This window comes from Lynx canadensis, chromosome A1 (genome assembly GCF_007474595.2).
Source record: "Lynx canadensis isolate LIC74 chromosome A1, mLynCan4.pri.v2, whole genome shotgun sequence".
Lineage (NCBI taxonomy): Eukaryota > Metazoa > Chordata > Mammalia > Carnivora > Felidae > Lynx > Lynx canadensis.
The window spans coordinates 101,167,663-101,189,183 of NC_044303.2; the positions used below are offsets into that span (position 1 = coordinate 101,167,663).

The 21,521-nt window shown below is 48.2% G+C and overlaps 1 protein-coding gene across 2 annotated transcripts; it reads right to left on the minus strand.

Annotated features, from left to right (window-relative positions):
- Positions 1 to 5,153: 5,153 nt before the first annotated feature.
- Positions 5,154 to 18,140, minus strand: PPIC (peptidylprolyl isomerase C). 2 transcript variants are annotated; one of them, XM_030317152.1, is made up of 6 exons: positions 17,947 to 18,140; positions 11,803 to 11,916; positions 11,244 to 11,337; positions 8,529 to 8,713; positions 5,722 to 5,805; positions 5,154 to 5,532 (listed from the first exon to the last, which is right to left on the minus strand). In XM_030317152.1, the coding sequence occupies exons 1-6, from the start codon at positions 18,061 to 18,063 to the stop codon at positions 5,491 to 5,493; spliced, it is 636 nt and encodes a 211-aa protein (XP_030173012.1). In that variant the 5' UTR covers positions 18,064 to 18,140; the 3' UTR covers positions 5,154 to 5,490. The 2 variants fall into 2 exon arrangements, with proteins under 2 accessions (XP_030173012.1, XP_030173011.1); XM_030317151.1 differs by having other exon boundaries at positions 5,627 to 5,805; positions 17,947 to 18,139.
- Between the last annotated feature and the right edge of the window lie 3,381 nt (positions 18,141 to 21,521).

Sequence of the window (21,521 nt, forward strand, 5' to 3'; positions counted from 1 at the left end):
CTAAAGCCGCGCGGAACAGAAACGCATGCGGGAGGCTGGCTAGGCAGAGTGAACAGCTTGTACAAGGCTGGGAAGCAGTTCAGGAGTTCTGAGGTCTGCTGTGACAGGAACAAATGAAGTCTTGAATTTTCTCTGCTCCAGGCTGACCACTTCTTCTTCCTCTCCTCCTGACGTCCCGTCACAGTGTGGGTCCTGCTGCCCAGAAGAGGCACAGGAAGCAGACCTCTTTTTGTATCCAGGTTGGAAGAAAAGATTCAGGTTTCCAAATGGAGGTATCTAGGGGCGCCTGGGTGGCTCAGTCGGTTAAGCGGCGAACTTCAGCTCAGGTCATGATCTCATGGCTCATGAGTTCGAGCGTCACATTGGGCTCTGTGCTGACACCCCGGAGCCTGGAGCCTGCTTCGGATTCTGTGTCTCCCTCTCTCTCTGCCCCTACCCTACTTGCCTGCTCTCTCTGTCAAAAATAAACATTAAAAAAAAAAAAAGAACAATTTCAAATGGAGATATCTATCCAAATTACAGGACATACTATTTGCCACCTAGGACAGAAAGGGACCAGAGTTTGAACAGCCAATTGAATAGCACTTTAAATAGCACACTGGGAAGAAAAATCCTTCCCACCCTCTCAAAAATGAGTGGATGTGGCAACAGATGACTCCTAATAAAAGTTCAGAAGTGGGCGGTGGGGGCATATTGGCATGTTGAGTTCTCTCCAGATCCTCCAAATCTGAGAGCCTCGAGCGTTCTCATAGAAGTAGTCATAGGGTGAAAATTCCACGTATGGATTTGGGGTTGCATATTGTTGTGACTTTAATATTTGTGAGATGGACTTTTCTTCCCTCCTCTTCCAGACAGGATTCCTGTGACTAGCCACTGTAATTCTGCTTTAGTGCCGGTTTTCTTTCCATCACTCGAGAATGTCAGCAACACTAGTGAATCTCCAAGCAGGTGATATTATATCACACCTAAAACTTAGGCTTGGCCGAAATCTGAAGTCCACAAGATGAATTACAGACTTAAGTGAAAGCCGTTAGGTACTTAACAGCACAAAAATTTTCCATTACAGATACTGTTTTTCCTCTTTCTTAATTAAAAAAAAAAATGCCCTGAGGGGGCTTTGGATTTCCAAGCCTTCCAGATCAAAGATTTCTTCAGCCCTCTGAATTATAGGAATGTTAAAAACAAAAACAAATCCTTTTCCTGCTATAAAATCCTTGCCATGTTTTTGTCTTTATGTAACTCAAAACGGCTGAACTAAAATATGAGGCTGGTGAGTTCTGTTCAAAACCTAAAAACTCATCCGAAATGGAGTAGTTAAAAGTTTTGAAAGTGTCATTCTAATCAGTCTGTCCCAAGAATAAATTTTACTAGAATTTATCTTATTTGATGATCCTCGAAATTGCAAAATAGCACTTAGAATAAAACAACGTATGGCTACGGATACCGCAATGTTTTCAACTGTTTGTTAAAGTGATTCGGGATCAAAATTTTAATAATTTGGGCACGGTGGTGGTGATGGCCAGTATAATTTTCCTCTGAGTCTGTATACGCCCTTGGCTACTATGTTTCCTTTTCACCGCACGGTTGCCAAAAGAGTGAACTGTTAGTTTCAAAAGCTTTTGCAGAAAGTAGAGGCTTTTTGTAAAGCAGTAGTTTAGAGTTGTGAGTCTGCCGATGGTTTTGGTATAAGGCGCAACTCTGAGCCTACAAGAAAGAAACAGCTTTGAACAGGGTGTGTGTTGTGAGCTTGTCAGCCGCCTGGCATATAGCACCTTGCCTGACAATTTACTACGTGGGCGATAAGTGGTCTCAGAATTTCAGCACTTTGAAAATGAACTCCTTTTTGCTTTGTCACTAGAGAGATGTCTATGATTATGCTCATGCTAATAAAAGCACTACAGGGCGAACTCTGTGCTCCTGTGCATGGAGACATCAGTGGCTCATGTGCCCTCTGACATGAGACTTAAGGCACTTCATATATCTAACAGGTATTTGTTGCCAATTTCCTGACATGTTACCTTAAAAAACTTTTTTTAAATAGCCTTTTTTGGGGGTACCTGGGTGGCTCAGTTGGATAGGCCGGCTCCAGATTTCAGCTCAGGTCATGGTCCCAGGGTTGTGGGATCGAGCCCACGTCGGGCTCCACGCTGAGTGCAGAGCCTGCTTGGGATTCTCTACCTCCCTCTCCCTCTCCCTCTGCCCCTCTCCCCAGCTTGTACTCTCTAAAATAAAATAATTTTTTTAAAAAATGAAAAAATAGATTATTTCTAATTATTAGAAATGTATCTTAGAGAAAAATTGGGAGACCAAAAAGGTAAAAAAAAAAACCAAACCATAAACATAAAAGAGTTTAAAAATCCCACCATTTTATTTTCTTCATGTCAATTTATATGTTGTTGCATTTGCTTTATGAGAATGCATTTACATACTTGAGATCAAGCTGCATCCAAAATTTCTACTTTTTTCTCAAAAACAACCATTTTCTCATGTTACTCTAAGTTTTGTAGCATCGTCTTAATGAACACATGTTCTTCTGTTACGGGACATAAATTTTATAACCATTCTGGGACAGTCAAGTGGCTTCAAGGATTTTGGGATCATAAATAAGCCTGCAGTTCACATCCTTTTTTTTTTTTTTTTTTTTTTTCATAAACTCTATGAGTTTGGGGCTCAAACTCAAAACCTTGAGGTCGAGTCGCATGCTCTACCCAACAAGCCAGCCATGCACCCCTGCAATTCACACCTTTGTACTTAAAACTATTCGATATTGCTGTGTTAGACAAAGATGTTAGCTTCCAAGTCACAAGCAACCAATTTGCCCTGGCTGAAGCAAAAGAGGAAATGTATTAGCTCGCATAGCTAAAAAGCTAGGGGTGGAGATGGGCTTCAGGCATGGCGGGACTCAGGGGCTCGATGGTGTCTTCCGGAACACATCTTTCCGTTTCCTGGATCCGCTTCCCTCTGTGTCAGTTTCTCAGCCTTGCTCCTGTACAGTCTCTGAGAGGAAAGACTGCCACTCTTTCCCAATATTTCCACTGGGAGTCCCACGATTGAGACTCATTACCATGACTTGGGTCAAACACCTTTCCCTGAGCCAGTCACGGGGCCCAGGGTGAAGGAATGTTCTGGTTAGCCTTCAGGACATCCCCGCTCCCTCTTCCACCTCACCCCCTGCCACCCTCACTCTGCACACCCGGACTCTGATGTTTCTTAAAGCCACCAGCCTGACCGTCAGCCAGGCCCACTGCCTCACACACTCTTCCCTCTGTGTCCCCCAGGCTTGCTGCCCCCTCACTCCCTTCAGCCTACACTCACGACTTCCCGGACCACCTCACCTCTTCACTCTGTCCTCTCTCTGTGCTATTTCTCTCCAGAGACTTACACCTACCTGATGTCCTGCTATATATTCATGTGGCAAATGTTTGAATTATTTGTCTTCATGGGAACCACTAGGCTGTCACTGTGAGCAGCTCTACCCAGCCCTCAATAAATATCTGTCAAGTGAGCTAATAAATGAGCTTGGCAGGCCATGGATGTACCCGTCCGTAGGGTCAGCCTCCCCTACTGATACAAAATACTTGCAGCAGTGGTGTGATTCCCCAAAGAAAATGGGCAGCCATGCCCAGATGGCAGGGAGAACTGGGTGCTAGACCAACCAAACACTGGGGCCCATGACCATTTCACATCTCTTCCAAAAGCAAAGTGCCAGGAATAGGACTTAAAATACAGATGTGAATGCTTCGAGTTTCTTTTTTCTTCTTCTGATTTGTAAAAATGTTTATTTTGAGAGAGAGCACAAGCAGGGGAGGGGCAGAGAGAGAGAGAGAGAGAGAGAGGGAGACATAGAGTCCGAAGCAGGCCCCAGGTTCCAATGCTCAAACCCACGAACCATGAGATCATGACCTGAGCCAAAGACCGACACTTAACCGACTGAACCACCCAGGTGCCATTTGAGTTTCTTGATGTGTAAACTAGCTCCCCTATTTAAAAAAAAAAAAAAAAAGACTCTCCTCATAGCAGACAAAATAATCTTTCTTGGATGCAGACCGCATCACACCCTTCCCCAACTTAACACGGATAGCTCCCCATTGTACGGTGTATAATGGAAGAACCCGGCTGTGGCACCCAGGCCCGCACAATCCAGTCTCAGCCTGACTCCTCTGCAGCCCCGGAACCCACACCTTCTCACCTGGGGACCCTCCGGCCTCTGCTGGCCTCTCTGCCTGACCCCCACCTACCCTGTCAGCCTCAGGCCTCAGCTCCAACGTCCCCTCAGGAGACCCTTCCTTGACCACACAAACCGGACTCCTCTTTCACCTGCTTCACACACATGGGTGTCTCTTCCTCACCCCATCAGCACCCTGTCACCTTATTTATTCTGTCTCCAGCTCTAGAATGTAAGTTCCGTGGGGTCCTTTTTTTGCTGTTCTGGAACTCCAAACTGGTACCGGGCATGTCGAAGGCCTTCAGTGAATTTTTCTTAGAAAAAAAAAAAAAAAATGAGCAGGTTGCTCACCAAGAAGGTTACAGCAGCTAACACCCCCGTCGGCAGTGAGAATGCTCATTTCATCTCCCATCCAGTTGAGATGAAACAATTTGCTTAGAATACAGCCCAAGAGATGGAATTTTTTTCAAAGGTAGTTCTCAAAATTTATTTACTGTTCTTTTTGTTTTTTTATTGAAGAGCTGGAATCCTGGGGGGGTCCTGACTGCGTGGGTCCTAGAGGAGAAGCACTGGGGCCGTTTTTGAGCAGAGCCTGCCCCCATTTGAGGCCAGGCACTCTGTTCCAGCCAGGTATGTTCCAGCAAGGCCCCAGGAGGGTTCCACTTTCTCATCCGGTTTGAGCACAGCCCGAATCTTCGTGCCCACTGTGTAACTAGGAAAAAAAGGTGCCCTTTTGTTGCAGTGGGACTCAAGGGAACTTTCTCAAACTGTTACAGTGACTAAAAATTAGTGAGTTAATCCACTCAAGTGTTTGGGATGTGGTCAGGCGTCATTTGTGTGCATTCCCATCCCAAATTAGCCAATCGTGTTGGTATTTTGATGGGCAGAACCCCCTCTAGTCTGTTCACTGTTAACATCAGAGTACGTATATTTTTGTACATGGATTTTTTTAAAGAACTTTAAAAAAAAAAAACTCTTGCAAAAAGAATTGACCTATATAAAAAGCATTTAATATAGAGAACACAGAAGCACCTTCCACCAGGTAAAAGTCCCGATGACATATATCTGATTGCACTAGTCACATCTCTCTTTACCTGCAGAGAATTTGTTTGAATATAAAATAACAAACTTCATGTCCCCATCTTCTTCAGACAAATCTTCAGCATCCCTCAACCTGAGGATCACATTTAATTCAGCAGAATAATGATTGTGCTCATAGAAAGAAAAGAGATCATCCAAAGTCTTCTAGTTTAAAAATAGCACCATTGGAGAAAGAGGATATGTCTTCTAAGTGCAAAGTCCCAAGGCAAGTGATTTACTGCAGTTCATGCAAAGTAAACACTGAGTGGCTGATGTTCTGAACTTCCCTGTGATCGGGGGTAGAAAACAGAAGTAAAAACAAACCAAAACAAAACAGAAAGGCAAACAATAACTTTGGAGAATCAAAAGACACACACACACACACACACGCATCCCTGCCAGAGTGTGTTCTTTGTTTTCTGCCCGTTGTATCACCAGTCAGGGACCTCGACCACGAAGGGTGTCTTCACGTCTACCTTGCCACTGCTGACGATGGTGCAGTCGGTGAGTGGACGGTCGTGCCCATCAGTTGGCTGCAGTTCTATGGAGTGGACCACTGTCTAGGAAAGACAAGCAGACCCATGGCTCGCTTCTGACTGGCAACCGTGGCAGTCAGAAGGTGAAATTGCTGCCCAGTCTGAAAGCCCAAGTGGGAAACCAGGGTTTTTTTGTTGTTGTTTTTAGGTGTTTTTTTTTGTTTTTTCATTTTTGCTCTTTATTGGTTTTCTCCACCCCCCACCCCCCGACCTTGGTATGATTTCAAGAACCACACAAGCCAACCATGGTAAACTTACCATATTCAGGAAATTTACATATAACAGAATAAAATGTATCCACTCCCTTGCTAGTGAAAGAACGTATTTGTGAATTTCCCTCTTTTAATTAGCATTTTATATTCTAAACATAATTAGATATTTTTGTACACACATGGCTGTCATGAAATACGTTTCTTCCTGCTTCACACCCAACGTAAGAGTTAACGTGGAGCATGGATCAGTTTCTGCTCTGCCCTGTAAACGGTCTAGGCGTTAAGAAACCAGGTCAGAAGGCAGCCTTAGAAGCGGAGCGGGGTCTGGGTTTGTCCATTTTCAAGCCAACCCCAGCCATTAACCTCCAGGTTGAGTTAGAGACCCCAGCCCCACAGTGGCGTGAAAGCCCTATCTCTACCCGGGAAGGCTGCACACACCTGACGCTTCACACTGAAGGAGGGAGGATTTGTCCAGGACTAGGAATACTGGCTTCTGACCTGCTTCCCACACAGGGTTGAGACAAAGAGGGCAACAGTACGAAACACACACACACACACACACACACACACACGATTGTTTCCTTCTGGAGAGAAACGTCTGGTGATTTTTTTTTTTTTTTCTGGAGAGAATATAGTTGTCATTAATCTCTCAAAGAAGTCTATGACTCAGAATGTTAAGGACTGTTCCTCTGAGGCCAGGCAGGTCTCCTAGGATGCACCCCAGTGGGTGGAAGGAATTCAGTGCAGTCAGTTACAGCCATCAGAAGATCGAGAGGTCAGAAGATCTAGAAAAACCGTGACCAGAAGAAGAAAACACAACACGTGCACTCTTCATTCTCTCACGGGTTAGCGTGATGTATTCCACAACACTCATTGCGGGAATGTCTGAACCAGTTTACTATTAAACTGTTCAAAACCTGGTTCGGCCCACTGGTCAAAAACCCAGACTGGTTGAACACACGCACACCCCCGTTCGGCTCACGCCAAGAACAGCATTCCCTTAGAGGCTGGCGGAGTGGTGCACTTGTGACTGGGTAAGAATACAGTCCTGTGAGGACAGTGACGTCTCGTGAGAACACAGGCCTGTTCTTTATCGTGACAGGATGTAAAGTGAGCTGCGAAGTCATCCGTGTTGGCCATATTTCATCTCACTCGCCCGTGAGAACCCTATCTTCAGCAGTGCAGGCTGAATACTTGCTTGCCCTGTGGGTTAGGTTCTGAGGGGGGTCAGCTCGGTTCCTGGCTTTTCGATGGGCAGAATCAGGATAGCGGGGAGAAGGTGGGGAAGAATCGCCATAACGGAGCTAACGTTTGGAGGGAAGAGGCAGAACTCGGACCTGAGAATGAAAATCAAATATGGAAGAGGGCAGGGGAGTCAAGAATGGTCCAGGGTTGGGGTGAGCGGACCTTACAGCTGCTAGTTTAGGAGTTGGGAGAGCTGCTGTGGGCAGCTAGCTGCTAAGGAGAAGTGTTGGGAACTGAAGAGAGTAAAGATTTTAAGACGTGTTCCCGTGGATTAGGAGTCGGACCCCTCCACTATTCTTTCAGACAGACCAGCAAATCTGAGTTCCCTCTAGCAGTTTTGGTTGCTGTACTGTGACTTCGAAAGTGACCTGTTTGTGTCCTGAAGCACCTGGGGCTCAGTGTCTTTTTTTTAACAGTTTATATTTAATTGTAGTAAGAAACACATACCATAAAATGTACCATCTTACCTATTCCTACATGGACAATGCAGCAGTCTTACGTATATTCACAGTGCACAGCGCATGGGCAGAACTTTCTCATCTTGCAAAACTGAAACTCTGCACCCACTGAACACCAACTCCCATCTCTTCCTCCTCGCCAGCCCCTGGCAACCACCATTCTCCTTCATGTTTCCGTGCATTTGACTACTTTAGATACCAAAGTAGAATCATCCGGTCTTTTTGTGACTGGCTTATTTTACTTAACATACTCAAGGTTCATCCACGTCGTAGCACGTTACAGGGTTTCCTTCCTTTTTAAGGCAGAATATTATTCTACTGTGTACACATATGGGACCCGAGTCTTATTTGGTTACGTTAAAAAAGTTTTCATTTATATCAAGTAGTAAGATAAATTAAGTACTCAGTGTTTCCACGTCAAGTCTCCAGCTTTTGCCCCGGTGCTCCTAACAGTCAGAACACCACAATATGGGGCACCTGGGTGGCTCAGTCGGTTAAGCGTGTGACTTCGGCTCAGGTCATGTTCTCGCGGTTCATGGGTTCGAGCCCCGCATTGGGCTCCGCGTACTGACAGCTGAGAGCCTGGAGCCTGCTTTGGATTCTGTGTCTCCCTCTCTGCCCCTCCCCCTACTCGTGCTCTGTCTCTCTCTCTCAAAAATAAACATTAAAAAAATTTAAAAAATAAAATACCAGTTTATTCACCTCTGAAGAAGCCAGTCATCATATAATGATGAACCTCTAACAGACACATTTTAAGATGAAAATAAATCACTGAAAGTCCTTCATTATAAATAGAAGGCTTTGAATGAGAAATAATAACATATCAAGTTACCATTCCATCAAGGACTTTTCCAAATACCACATGTTTGCCGTCCAACCAGGTGGGCTTGGTCAAGGTGATGAAGAACTGAGAGCCATTGGTATCAGGCCCAGCGTTGGCCATGCTGACCCACCCGATGCCATAATGCTTCAGTTTGAAGTTCTCATCTGGAAATGTCTCACCATAAATGCTTATACCTGGGTGAGACAAAGTGGAAAAAAAAAAAGAGAATCTGGAGAATCACCAGATGTTATATGAAAGTAAATTCTTCAAAGGGAGACATAAGGTTTTAATAGAATTGGTTAACCTCTGGAGGTGGGGATGGGGAAAAGATGGTAAAACAAAGGAAAACAAAGGAGGTGATACAATTTGGCTCTAGACACTCAGATAAGCACAAAAGACGTGGCAGTACCTTCTGGCCTCCAAGCAAGACCCCAACGTTGGCTAAGCCAACAATTCACTCTGAACTAAGGAAGTGAAGGGCGGGATGACATCGTAGAGCCACATGGAAAGGCGGGTGAGCCATCCTCCTGGCTCAATCTCTGTCCGGAGCTTCAAGTCACTTGTCGTGTGTCACTCCTACCTCAGCACCCAACCGTGATGCAATTAGCACTTGCCACCCTCAGCTAATTCTCACAGCCCTGCAGAACAGGTATTCTCAATCCCATTGTGAGTGAGGCAACAGGGGTTCCAAAGTTTGAAAACTGCACAGCAGAACTGGAAAGTCAGAGGACTTTCTGTCACTAAAGCTGCTGCTCCCTCCTGCGTCAGCGCTCCGAGCAAGGGCAGCCCGCCAGGAGGTCATCAGGCACGATGACCTCCGGTCTCATCAGGAGACAGAGGGTGGTGGCAACCGGAGCACCCAGCGATCCAACCCCTGAACAGAAGAACCAGACGCGGGCGTGTGGGCTGGAGTTCTGGCAAAGCCCCAAGTGGAGCAGAACACGGTTTCCCCACACGACAGCGGGAGAGACCATGAGAAGTGTCTGCTCTGTCCTCTCCCACCTGGAACGCCTGCCACGCCCGCCTCCCCCGCCTCCCCTTCTGCCGGGCTCCTTGTCCCTCGCTTGCCAACCTTAACATCCTGGCTCAGTTAGACGGACCAGGAGTGGGTGTCCAAGGCAAGCGATTCACAGCTGACAGGTCAGGGACAGACGAGGTGGCCTGGAGAAAGCTCTGCTCACAGAGAGATCGAGACTGAAGTGAAGGGACCCGAAAGGTCCTCCCTCCAAAACTCAGAGAATTTTAACTCGAGATGTGCGTGCACATTTGCACACGTGCGTGCCCACACACGGCAGGGAAGGAAAAGAGAGGGAGAAAAAAGCAGGAAAGCGGCCACAGGAAAGCTCAGTCACTGTTCCTGCCTGGCCCCAGGGCGGGACCCTGAGATGATGCGGGTCTCAAAGGACACTGCCACCGGACCTGCAGGCTTTTCCAGAGAGGCCCAGCTCTGCAGCAGCGGGGGCTTGCTTCCCCAGGCATCCACCCTGGCTGGCCCCACTGACCCGAGTCACCCGAACCACTTCTCTGCTCCACTCTACATCCCCATACCCCTGTGGCATTTTGGCAGGGAGTGAAAGTAACTCTCCCGAAGGACCCGGCCAATCCGAGGGCTGAATGGTCGCCATTTTGTTACAGATAAGCCATGGCGGTAAGCATACACTTAGCAATAGTGCTTGCACACGGCCCGAGTGTTTCTTTAAAAAGTTAGCAATCTAATACCCATCAAAGCAAGTTATTTGCTGAACTGGAAATCTTAAACCCGAATGAAACTGAAATCCTAATGTGGTTGTAGGTATGGTGTGTGCCCAGGTCACAAACTCCCAGTGACCCCGAGGGAAGACGTTCCAGGGAGCTGGGCACCTGCAATCCGCAGTGAGGAACCACAGCCTCGGGGATATCCGACGTTGCGTCAGTTTAATTATTTGTGCTTCGCAGGGCTCTGCCTTTGTTTACAAAAGCGTATGTTATAATTCTGACCACTCCTCTGTTACTTTTTATTATTAGTGTTGCTGGAAAAGCTGACAACAAAATGAAAGAATTTTGAAAGAAAGGGGTAAAGCCACCTGTAATCCTGCCTCCTAAATTCCAGCCTCGCCCTCCCAGAGTGGTGGCCTCCCCTGCAAGTTCTCCTCTCCTGCATCCCCGTCTGAGGCTGGCTGCCACCCCAGCCTGCACAGGGTGTTATACTCAACCTTTCCTTCCTGTGTCAGATAGCCTTCCCTACTGTTGCAAACTGGGAGTCTAGCATTTTAAAAACTGCACAGTGGTCTACTGGATGAATATATCTCCACCACGAAAAGATAAGGAACACCAAAGCAATACTGTTTAAAATTAGGAAGCCTCCAGGTCAAGATCTCGCGGTTTGTGAGTTCAAGCTCTGCGTCAGGCTCGGTGCTGGTGGTGTGGAGCCTGCTTGGGATTCTCCCTCCCTCTCCCCCATGTGTTCTCTCTTTCTCAAAATAAATTTTAAAAAAAGATAAAAAAAATAAAAATAAAACTAGGAAGCTCGTTCATTCACACCTAGGACTAGATTTTGGTAGATAAGGTCCTCCCCCCCACCCCGCCCCCCCGGCCCAAACCCTGTGCTTCTGAAGAATTAGTCTGGTGGTCTTGATGAATTGGTTTCCTGAACCTGGGAATTCACTTCATGGGGTGGATACACTGACTTGAGCTGAGGTGTCAGTTTGGTAGACAGAAAAGGAAAAATGCAAAAGACAGTGTTACCGCCGGTGCCGTCCCCACTGGTGATGTCTCCTCCTTGAATCATGAAATCTTTGATGACGCGATGAAATGTGCTTCCTTTATATCCGTAGCCTTTCTAAAGAGATTATGTCAATTGAATATATGAGTAGGTATAACCCACACCAAAAGATAAACCCCAGCGTTTATCTGGAAAGGACACAATGAGAAAATGACACGAGCTATCGGCAGAACCTGATGAGGTCCCTGCAACAAGGTACTAATAGAAATGTTCTCATTGGCAGACCCAAAATAAAGAAACCAACTGTGGAAGTCAAGGATTAATGTGAATAAGTGAAAACAGAGCAATCTGCGTTTTCATATGATGCAGTTCCCCTCAATTTCTAGAACCCCAAGGACACAGGGTGCCCAAAGAGTAAGACTTTGTACAAAAATAAAGTAAAATACTGTTAAGACGTCCCGGGTTCACCGGACCTGCTAATTCCACACTTATTTTCCCACAAAACATCTGTATTTACGCTGGGCTTAAAAGAAGGAAGATCCCATTTTGTGCACAGTTAAGGGACCCACAGCTGAGACCTACCTCGCCTGTGGCCAGAGCGACAAAATTTTCCACAGTCTTGGGCACAACCTTTCCAAAGAGGCCAATCACAATTCTGCCAACATCTTTGTCTCCGATCCTCACATCAAAGAAGACCTGCGTGTGGTTGAACCGGCAGAGCACAGGTACAAGGTAAGAGAAGGTTAAAATCTGAGAACGCATCGCTATGCGAAAGGCCTCCCTGCCCCCACAGCAGCTTATGAGGGAGCCCTAAAACCCTCGTGTGGGTGCAAGGCACCTGTAAACATTCATTCCGCAAGCACTCAGTGAGCCCCCGCAGGCCGAGCCCTGTGCTAGGTCCTGGGTCTGAAGTTGGTCAGCCAGTGAGGTCTCTGAGAAAACTCCATGCCCCCCCCCCCGGCCCCTGCACACCCCAGACCGCACAGCTGCCACCTCCCATCTCCCAGCTCTGTGCTCTTCCGGAAGGGTGACGCTCCAAATCTTGGCAGGAGAGAAAAACTGGTGGAGAGAGAAATCGTCTAACCATCCAGATTTATTTTTGTGTGACTTCGAACAGGGCCCAATTCCCAGTGAGTTCTCATAGACATCTGCTGTCAAGGGAACTGTAAGACATCAGAACGCACAGCAAGTTCTCCGAAAGGCCTGCCACTCCCCTGCGAGCCCTGTGAGGCTCCGGCTCCCCAGCCTCATCCAGAGCTCCCCCCACCCCCACCCCCGACAAAACTGTTCACCCTGGGGACTCCACCACTGAACTCAGGGGTCATGCTCCCGAAATTGGGGGGGGGGGACTGCGTTCTCTCTTTCTGTCACCACATTTTAGAGCAGATAAAAGGAAACATGGACCCACAGTGAGTGAGTCACTTGTGTGGATAAACCTTAGAAAGTTCTCTTAAACTATGTTGTAAAAAACTGTTCCATCCGAGGGGTGCCTGGGTGGCTTAGTTGGTTAGGCGTCCGACTTTGGCTCAGGTCATGATCTCACAGTTCATGAGTTCGAGCTCTGCGTCGGGCTCTGTGCTGACAACTCAGTGCCTAGAGCCTGCTTAGGATTCTGGGCCTCCCTCTCTCTGCCCCTCCCCCACTCACACTCTGCCTCTCTCTCTCTCTCTCTAAAACGAGTAAACATTAAAAAAAATTAAAAAAAAACAAAACAAAAAAACCCTGTTCCGTCCGAAACGAAATCACCCACGTTTTTGCCTCACAGATCACCGTGTTACGAGGATTCCGGGCTGGAATGCTTGAAAAGGCTACCGAGTCGAAGGGCATTCTATTAGCAAGTTTAGATTATATGAACCAATTTACGGTTTGAATGGGTAAAAAAAGACATTCAAGAGATGGCTTTAAAAAAATGTAAGAAGGGTTGTCAGAGGAAAAAGATGTCTTACAGTTTAGAAAAATCATAAAGTAAAGACTGTGAAGCGTTAGTCCAAGACAAGAGCTTCTGCCAATACATCAGCACGTCTGTCACGGGGTGATGTGATATTTAGTGTTCCGTGTGGCATTTGAGAGTTTTTACGTGGCCACAGCAGCCAAAACCGTATTATTATTTATACGGCACAACTTTATAAAATGTATAAGAGACCGGGCCCTTGAGATGCGGCGACGCACTTGAGGAGAACAAGTCAATGCGGCTGGGGGACAGGAAGCTGCATGAATGTGCCACAAGCCCGGTCGTGCAGAGCCCACGTCGCAGAGAAGCTGTTTCTCCAAAGCGATTTACAAGCCAACGAGAGAATTCAATGACGGGCAGTAACGAACCAGCATCCGGAAAAGACTCAGGGACACAGTCTTCTAGGGACACCATACAAGACGCTAGAAAAGCCTGCCAGACTTGTAAAATACAGAAGAGAAAATATCGCCTTTGAGTGTTGAGACAGCACGAAGAAGAAAATGTGGGAGGGCAGCAGAAGATGAAGAAGAGGGCTTGTCACCCAGCAAAACGCGTCAATAAAAAAATCTGACTTTCTTACGTGCGGCCCAGCACACGTACTAACAGCTTTTTCCCCCCAACTGAGCTTTCAACTTCATGACTGACAGCACGAAAACGCAGCAGAGTTTTCCTGACTCCAGTGGAAATGATAAAGTCAAATCTTACTCGGGCAACAAGCACACGAGGGGCCAGAGGGGACCCAGAGGGGGGCTGAGGGCTGAGGGCAGGCATCCTGGAAAAGGCGTGATGGGGAGCAGGCCTGGAGTGGAGGGACTAGAACGATCATGAGCCCCACCTGGCAGAGCTCCTGAAATGTGGTCTCTGTGCACAGAAGCAACAGGGAGAGAATCTCACCAGTTTCAGAAGGAAGGCTGCGGCTATGAGATCTGGGTTTTGTTAGGCAGTAGAAAGGGAAGTAACAGGATCCAGGGAAGACGGGAGATATTACTCAAGCTGGGGGGAGGAGAATCTGGGAGCTCTTAGATCAGGGAGGAGGAGGGGGGGGAGGAGGGGGGGGAGGGGGGAGGGGGAAGGGGAGGAGGGGGAGAAGAGGGAGGAGGAGAGGGGGAGGAGGAGGAGTAGAGGGGGAGGAGAGGGAAGAACTAGAAGAGAAGGAGGGGGAAGGAGGGGAGAGGAGGAGGAGGGGGAAGAGAGGGAGGAGGGGGAGGAGTAGAGGGGGAAGAGAGGGAAGAACCAGAAGAGAAGGAGGGGGAGGGAGGGGAGAGGAGGAGGAGGGGGAGGAAGGGGAGGAGTAGAGGGGGAAGAGAGGGAAGAACCAGAAGAGAAGGAGGGGGAGGAGTAGAGGGGGAGGGAGGGGAGAGGAGGAGAGGGAGGAGGGAGAGGAGAAGGAGAGAGAGGGAAGGAAACAAACAGGACCTAGTCAGTGGTGTCTCGGCACTGTGCCTACATGTCTCGTATAATTGATCCTCCCACATCCTTGGGCGAGGGGCACGTGCTGTCATCACCGATTAACACACGAGAAAAGTAAGGATGGGGGAGGCTCAGTGATTGACCAAGGTTTCCCAGCCGGGAGCAGGAAAGCCAGCTCTGCAGTCCCAGGTTACACCTAACTGGACTGTGGTTAATCCTGGCTCTCTCGGGCCAGGCAGGGGACCCCTAAAGGGCAGAAATGGTGTTTTTAGGTCCCCAGTGCTTAGCACAGCGTCAGCTCGAGCGGGTCCTCAAAACGTGACTAGTTCAATGCCAGGTGATGTTACAGGAGGACCAGGGGACCCAAGGCAGACCCTATCTCCTAAGATCATCTCCGACTGCTGCGTGCCCTTGAGAAGCGGACAAGCGGTGAGGCTACAGTCCCACAGAAAAGAAAAAATGTATATATAAGTAGGCGTAACATAATGGGAAATCAGGTTTATAACAAGACAAGTACAGATGAAATGTTATGGTTGGAGGTGATGATTATCTGTGCAGATCAGGGTGGGCTTCCTGGCTGAGGTGGCATCTGAATTCCACACTGCCCTTCAAGAGTAAGCACCTCAGTCATTTCTTTTATCCCCTGAGGGCTACTTTTGAAAGTCATTTGAAAATGATGGGCCACTGGAGGTGGGCAAAGAGGTTAGAGGGAAGAGGCACTCAGAGCCCGATCCAAACCCCTGTTGGGTTAATCCTGCTTCCCTTTCCAGAGCAACCAGGGGGGATGCAGGGAGGATCTGTTCCGGAGATGACCATTCCTTTCAGGGCTGCAAGTTCACAGGAAGATTAATAAGGTAACGTGAATAACAGTAACAACTGGCCTTTTTAATCACCGCTAAGCACTTTACCTGCTTTATCACATCTAATACACAAAAGCCTGGAGGGTAGATATTATCTCTGTCTCCACTTACAGAGGAGGAAACAGAGCCTCACACAGGAAATCACCTGCCCAGGGTCACCAGGCCATAGCCACTTGGCCCCTCCATGCTGTAGAAAGTGCCAGCGTGCTGTGCCGTTGGGCAGTTAGGAAGATGGCAGCATTATTCTCCCCACTCTAGGTGCCTGACCTTGCACACACCCCAGGGCATCTGCTGAAACAGTCAGGGCTGCACATGCCAATCCAGCGGATTTTGAGACCGGTGAGCCAGAGCCTGGACCTGAGGCTCTCGGGCTGGGCTGAGCAGGTGGCCGGTGAGTGCCACTTTAGGCCTTGTGGGTGACAGCGCCTCCCACCTCTCTTATAACAGATTCTTACTTTTAAACGAAATCAGACAGAAAGGAAAAAGACTGATGGGGAAAACACTAGTGCAAGTTAATCTACTTCTCCCGACTCAGAGAGTTTTTAAGGTCTCTATTTTCCAGTAGGTTCAGTTGTTTTAAAAAGTCCACTGAAAAAGTCATTCGACAGGGTCAAATCTGCAGAAGACTCACCTACACAATTAGCTTTTAGAATTTAATGATAAATTTGGTAGGAAAGAAAAGGACATATATTAAAAATTCTGAGAGTGGGGGCGCCTGGGTGGCTCAGTCGGTTGAGCGTCCGACTTCGGCTCAGGTCATGATCTCACAGCTCGTGAGTTCCAGCCCCGAGTCACAGCTCTGTGCTGGCAGCTCGTAGCCTGAAGCTTGCTTTGGATTCTGTGTCTCTGTCTCTTTCTGCTCCTCACTCGCTTGTGCTCTCTCTCTCAAAAATAAACATAAAAATAATAATTCTGAGAGTAGAGTGCATGCAGACTTCCTCAGTGACAGCACCCCAGCTTAGGGGCTAAGAGGCTCCAAGTCTTCCCCTCCTGCAGCCACCAGCTTCCTCCCCTCTCGGCCTCCCTTCTAGAAGTTCCCAACCCAGGCTACACATCTCCAGACGTCCTGATTCACTTGCTCTGCGGTGGGTGACCGCACCCTTAGGTTTTAAAGCTTCCCTGGCCAAGTCTGTTCCCCAGTGCTGCCAGTGATATGCTCACACTAAGAAATTGTTCACGGTTTATCTGAAATTCATACCTAACTGACAAACTTCTATCTCAGCTGGCAGTTTACTTCGTATCCCCCACTCCCTTCTAAACCGTGGGCAAATCTTGTCAGTGTTACTTAAAAAAAAAAAAAAAAAAAAAAAAAATCAGATCAGCCCAAAACATGGAGAGGCTGGAAGTGAAATCGGTGCTCAAAACAATCGGGCTAAGTTTCTCTCTTTCACACACGCACCCACAGCGCGGTATGGCCTTTCTGTTCACTCTTGGGCTACATCAGATGTTGGGGTGCTCTCCCTCTCCCCACCACCTCGCGTGGGGTCTGTGGTGGAGGATTTAGGCACTCTGCCACTAGCTCCACAGTATCATTTCCACTGGCAAACACCAGCTTTATCGTTAAAACAACTAGCAGCTGCCCCTCCTTCCAGATTCCAAGACACTGCTGCCAGTGGGTTTTTCCAGAAGTGGTGATCAAGGGCACCAAACCATTCCCTCCCTTCCTCCCTCGCTCTCTGCACCCTCCCATTATCTTCTAGCCTGGGTAAATATGCTGAAAAAAAAAAGCTTAAAGTGGAGAGAAACAGTTCATGGTAGATAATTACTGCCCTCCCCCTGCCCCTCCATTCCCGATAGAGATTTTAAAAGGCTGGCAGAGCTAGTCCCATCCCAAGCTCAGGGTCCAAAGTCGAAAAGAGTCTAAGTCTAAAAGCACACCTCTCCCTCCCCACCCCCAGCGGGAGGACCACGGTTCCTAAGTACAGGAGGCCAGTCGGTCTCTAGAGCAGTGCACCTAAAGCCGACCCGCACACTCCCGCGCAGAGGCTGGCCCCGGGACCCCCCCCCCCCGCCCCCAGGCCCGAGTGACAGCGGCGGCGGCTGCCCACTGCGCCGCGGCGGCTGCCCACTGCGCCCCCGCGGCTCAGAGCGCGCCTCTTCCGCCCGCCCCAATCAGCATTCTTTTCCTCCTTCTGTTCCCGAGTCCCCGCCACGCCGAAGGAAGTACTCGCGCCGGCTCCTTCCTGGAGAAAGGGCCCAATAGTTCCGGAAGCTTCCTCTAGCCCCCCCCCCCCCCCCCCGGCAGGTCACGTCGGACCCGACCACCCGCCCGGGGGACTCAGTTCAAACAGCTCGGCCCAGCGCCCCCAAGTCTCCCAGGACAGCGCCGCCCCCGCGCGCCGGCAGCCCCCCCCCCCCCCCCCCGCCCCGCCCCGCGGCCGCCTCGCTTCGCCTGCGCCCGGGAAGCCCCCTCCTCGCCGCCGCGGACGCTGAGGACCCAGTCCCCGAAGTTCCCCCATCCCCCTGGCGCGCACGAAGGCAAGTTGCTGCCCGCCGCTCGATCACCTTGGCCGTCACCGAGGGGCCTCGCCTGCCGACGCGCGAGGCCCCCGCAGAAGGCACGAGCGCGCCGAGCCCCACGCAGAGCGCGAGAGGTAGCAGCAGCCGGGGACCCGGGCCCATGGCGAGCGGTGGCAGCGGCGGCAGCGGCTCGAGCGCCACCGCAGTCTCCGGGACCGTTGGCCGGACTCCCGGGCGGCCGCGCCTGCGCGCTCCCGGGTTGGGGGGTGGAGGCGGGGGGGATGGGATGGGGCGGTCGGGGCAGGGCCGGAACCTGGGGCGCGCCCCTCCGCAGTTCAGCCCGGCGACCCGCTGGGGACTGGGGGCGGCGCGCCGAGGAGGGCGCAGCCGGGGCTGACGGCCGCTCCTGCAGCGGGTGCGCGGGGCGCCGGGGGTCTAAGCGAACCCGCGGGGCCCGGGGGGAGGCGCGGCCCCTCGACGCCCGAGAGCTGCAGAGCGCGCGCGGGGCATCTCCGGCAACCTACGGCGTAGGAGCGCGTTGACCCCGCCGCAAAGTTCAGGACTCCCCGCGCTGCGGGGCCGCCTGGCAACTTGCGCGCGGCCGGGTGTCTGCGGAAGGGTCCCCGTGGGTGACGCTACATCAGAGGAAGAGCCCCCGCCGCGCCTGCCGGCTTCCCGTGCTCCATCCGAGACTTTAGCTTAAAGGTTTGGACGTCTCTCAGAGCTTTGGGAGCCCTGGATGTGGTGACTCGATTGCACGTGATGAACGACCCTTCACTGAGATGATGCAAGTTGGAGATACAAGTTTTACAAACTTAAAAGTAGGTTTAGGAAGATTATTTCATGATATGGGGAAAGCTCGTTATATCCTTTAATGGAAAACTCCGGTTGCAGAATCACATGGAAATTTTGATCTCATCTGTGAAAATAAATATATAAAGTCTTTTTTTTTTTTTTAACGGTGAGAAACGTACCACAATATTTACGGTAGCTCTGGTGACAGAATTAGGGATTTTTGCTTTCTTTGTAATTTTCTGATTTCCCAGGTGTTCTATACCGAGCATGTAAGTACTTTATAATCAGGAAAATGTTATTTTAAAGCTCAGTGCTTTCTGAATTAGGGCTTCAAAGGACTTTTAAAGTTGTAGAGTAATAGCTCCAAAATTAACTGCAAATTAAGAATAGTATTCTCTTGGGGTTTTTTTCCTCTCTCTTTTTTTTTAATGTTTATTTTTGAGAGACAGAGCACGCCAGCCTGAGCTGGGGAGGGGCAGAGGGAGAAGCAGACACAGAAACCAAAGCAGGTTCCAGGCTCAGAGCTGTCAGCACGAGTCCCACGTGGGGCTCCAACTCAGGAACCAGGAGATGCTGCTTAACCAACTGAGCCAGCCAGGTGCCCCTGTCTTGGTTTTCCGAGTGGCTGGTGCCATGACTTTCAAACCAAGATTTTCCTTGACTAAGCAGATAGGATTCTTCTGTGTAAGTGTAGATCTAAAGTTAAACTGGAACCATTTCTTATGTACAAAAGGAGTGACTTCTACTTTAGAGGGGCAGGTAGAACACTTCTGAATTACTTTAATAGTTCAGTCCAGTGAAAGATCTAGTGGCTTTCCTCATAACCTCTCGCCCCCAATAAAGTCACCCTTCTTGTATATAAATTGTAGCAGTCTAAGTGTATCGAAGCACTTATCACACGGAATGCTTGTATTTATTTATCTCACTCATTACTGTAATCGTTTTTGTCTGACTCTCTTATCAGAATGTAAGCATTACCAGAGCAGGGAGCATACCTGCTTTTACTCCTGTTGATGACACAGACCTAATACAATGTCTGGCATATAGTGATTTCTCAGTAAATATTTGTTCAGTGGATGAATCTGTCTACCTACGTTTTAAAAATCACTTTATTGTGCGGCATTTGGGTGGCTCAGTCAGTTAAGCTTCTGACTCTTGATCTCAGGGTCTTGATCTCAGAGTGGTGAGTTCAAGCTTGGTGTTGGGCTCCATGCTTGGCATGGAGCCTGCTTAAAAAAAGAAAAAATCACTGTATTGAGAAGGTTAATACAAATAAAGAAAAGTGCACAGAATGAAAATCAATGAATTATCACAACAAAAACACCACTAGAACTGTCTGCCCCCAAAGAGATGGGATAGTCAACAGTTCCTTGAAAACTCCTCTTGTACCTGCTCCCAGTTACTAACACTTTGTTTCTCCCAAACGGGAACCACAATCCCGACTTCTTACGTTATGGTTTTGTTTAGTTTTTTAACTTCGTTTAGTTGGAATCTCATAGCATGTATTCTTTTGCTCAAATTTATGCTGGTGAAATGCATGTATGTTTTTGCACATAGCTATTTTGGTGCATAGCACAAGGTAGGGATGAAATTCCATTTTCTCACCCTAGGAATATCCACTTATCCCAGCACAATTTTTTGGAAAGTCTCCTTTACTAACTGCTCTGTAATGCTACTTCTGTCATGGAACAAGTGTCTCTCCATGCATGGATCTGCTTGTAGGCCCTCTCTTCTGTCCACCTGACATCTTTGCCTATCTTCGTGCCAGTATCACATTGTCTTAATGAAAATAGCTTTATAATAAGTCTTCATATTTAGTAATGCAAATGCTGTCCCCTTGTATGACAGATTCTTGGCTGTTCTTGACCCTTTCCATGTCTGTATGATCTTGAGAATCACTTTGTCATTTCCATAAACTGAGATTTTGATTAGGGTTGCCTTGTATCTATAGATCCTTTTGGAAAGACTTGCCATATTTGTAATATTCCAGTTCATGAACATGGCATATTCCTCCATTTATTTAGGTCTTCTTTAATTTATCTCAATAAGATTTTTTTTAAATTTTTCTTAACATTTATTCATTTTTGAGAGACACAGAGAGACAGAGCATGAATGAGGGAAGGGCAGAGAGAGAGGGAGACACAGAATCCGAAGCAGGATCCAGGCTCTGAGCTGTTACCACAGAGCCCGACGCAGGGCTCAAACTCACGAACAGCAAGATCATGACCTGAGCCGAAGTCGGACGCTTAACCATCTGAGCCACCCAGTCGCCCCTCTCAGTAAGATTTTATAGTTCTCTACCCAAAGGTCTTCTATGTTTTTTGTTAGATTGACTAAAATGTGTTTGGGTTTGTGTGTGTGTGTGCGCTATTATAAATTATACCCTTTTAACATTTATTTTCCTGTTTGTTGCTGTTGTAGCAAAATTAATTTTGCATATTAATTTTGAATAAATCAACTTTGTTAAACTTACTAATTGTAATAATTTATCTGTGAATTATTCAGGATTTTCTACAGAGACAACTATATCGTCCATAGATAATGTGTTTTACTTATTCCTTTCTAATCTTTACATCTTTCCTTTCTTTTTCTTGTCTTATTGCATTGGCCAGGACCATCAGTACAAAAGGAAGTAACAGTAGGGGGAGTCTTTGTTTTGTGGGTTAAACAGTGTTCTCCTGAAAGATAAGTTGCAGCCCTAAGCCCCAGAATCTGTAAATGCGAGTGTAGTTGGAAATAGGGTCTTTGTTAATGTAGAGTTAAGATGAAGTCATACTGGAATAGGATAGGTGCCCTACTCCAGTGTGACTAGTGTTCTTTTAAAA

What these genes read in the sequence shown, in the direction of transcription:
- PPIC (XM_030317151.1), bottom strand. Translation starts at nt 18,063, where the DNA reads ATGGGCCCGGGTCCCCGGCTGCTGCTACCTCTCGCGCTCTGCGTGGGG. An exon ending in GCCCCTCGGTGACGGCCAAG is followed by an intron (nt 11,917 to 17,946) that starts GTGATCGAGCGG and finishes AACCACACGCAG; the next exon opens with GTCTTCTTTGATGTGAGGAT. An exon ending in CAGTGGGGACGGCACCGGCG is followed by an intron (nt 8,714 to 11,243) that starts GTAACACTGTCT and finishes TGTCTCACCCAG; the next exon opens with GTATAAGCATTTATGGTGAG.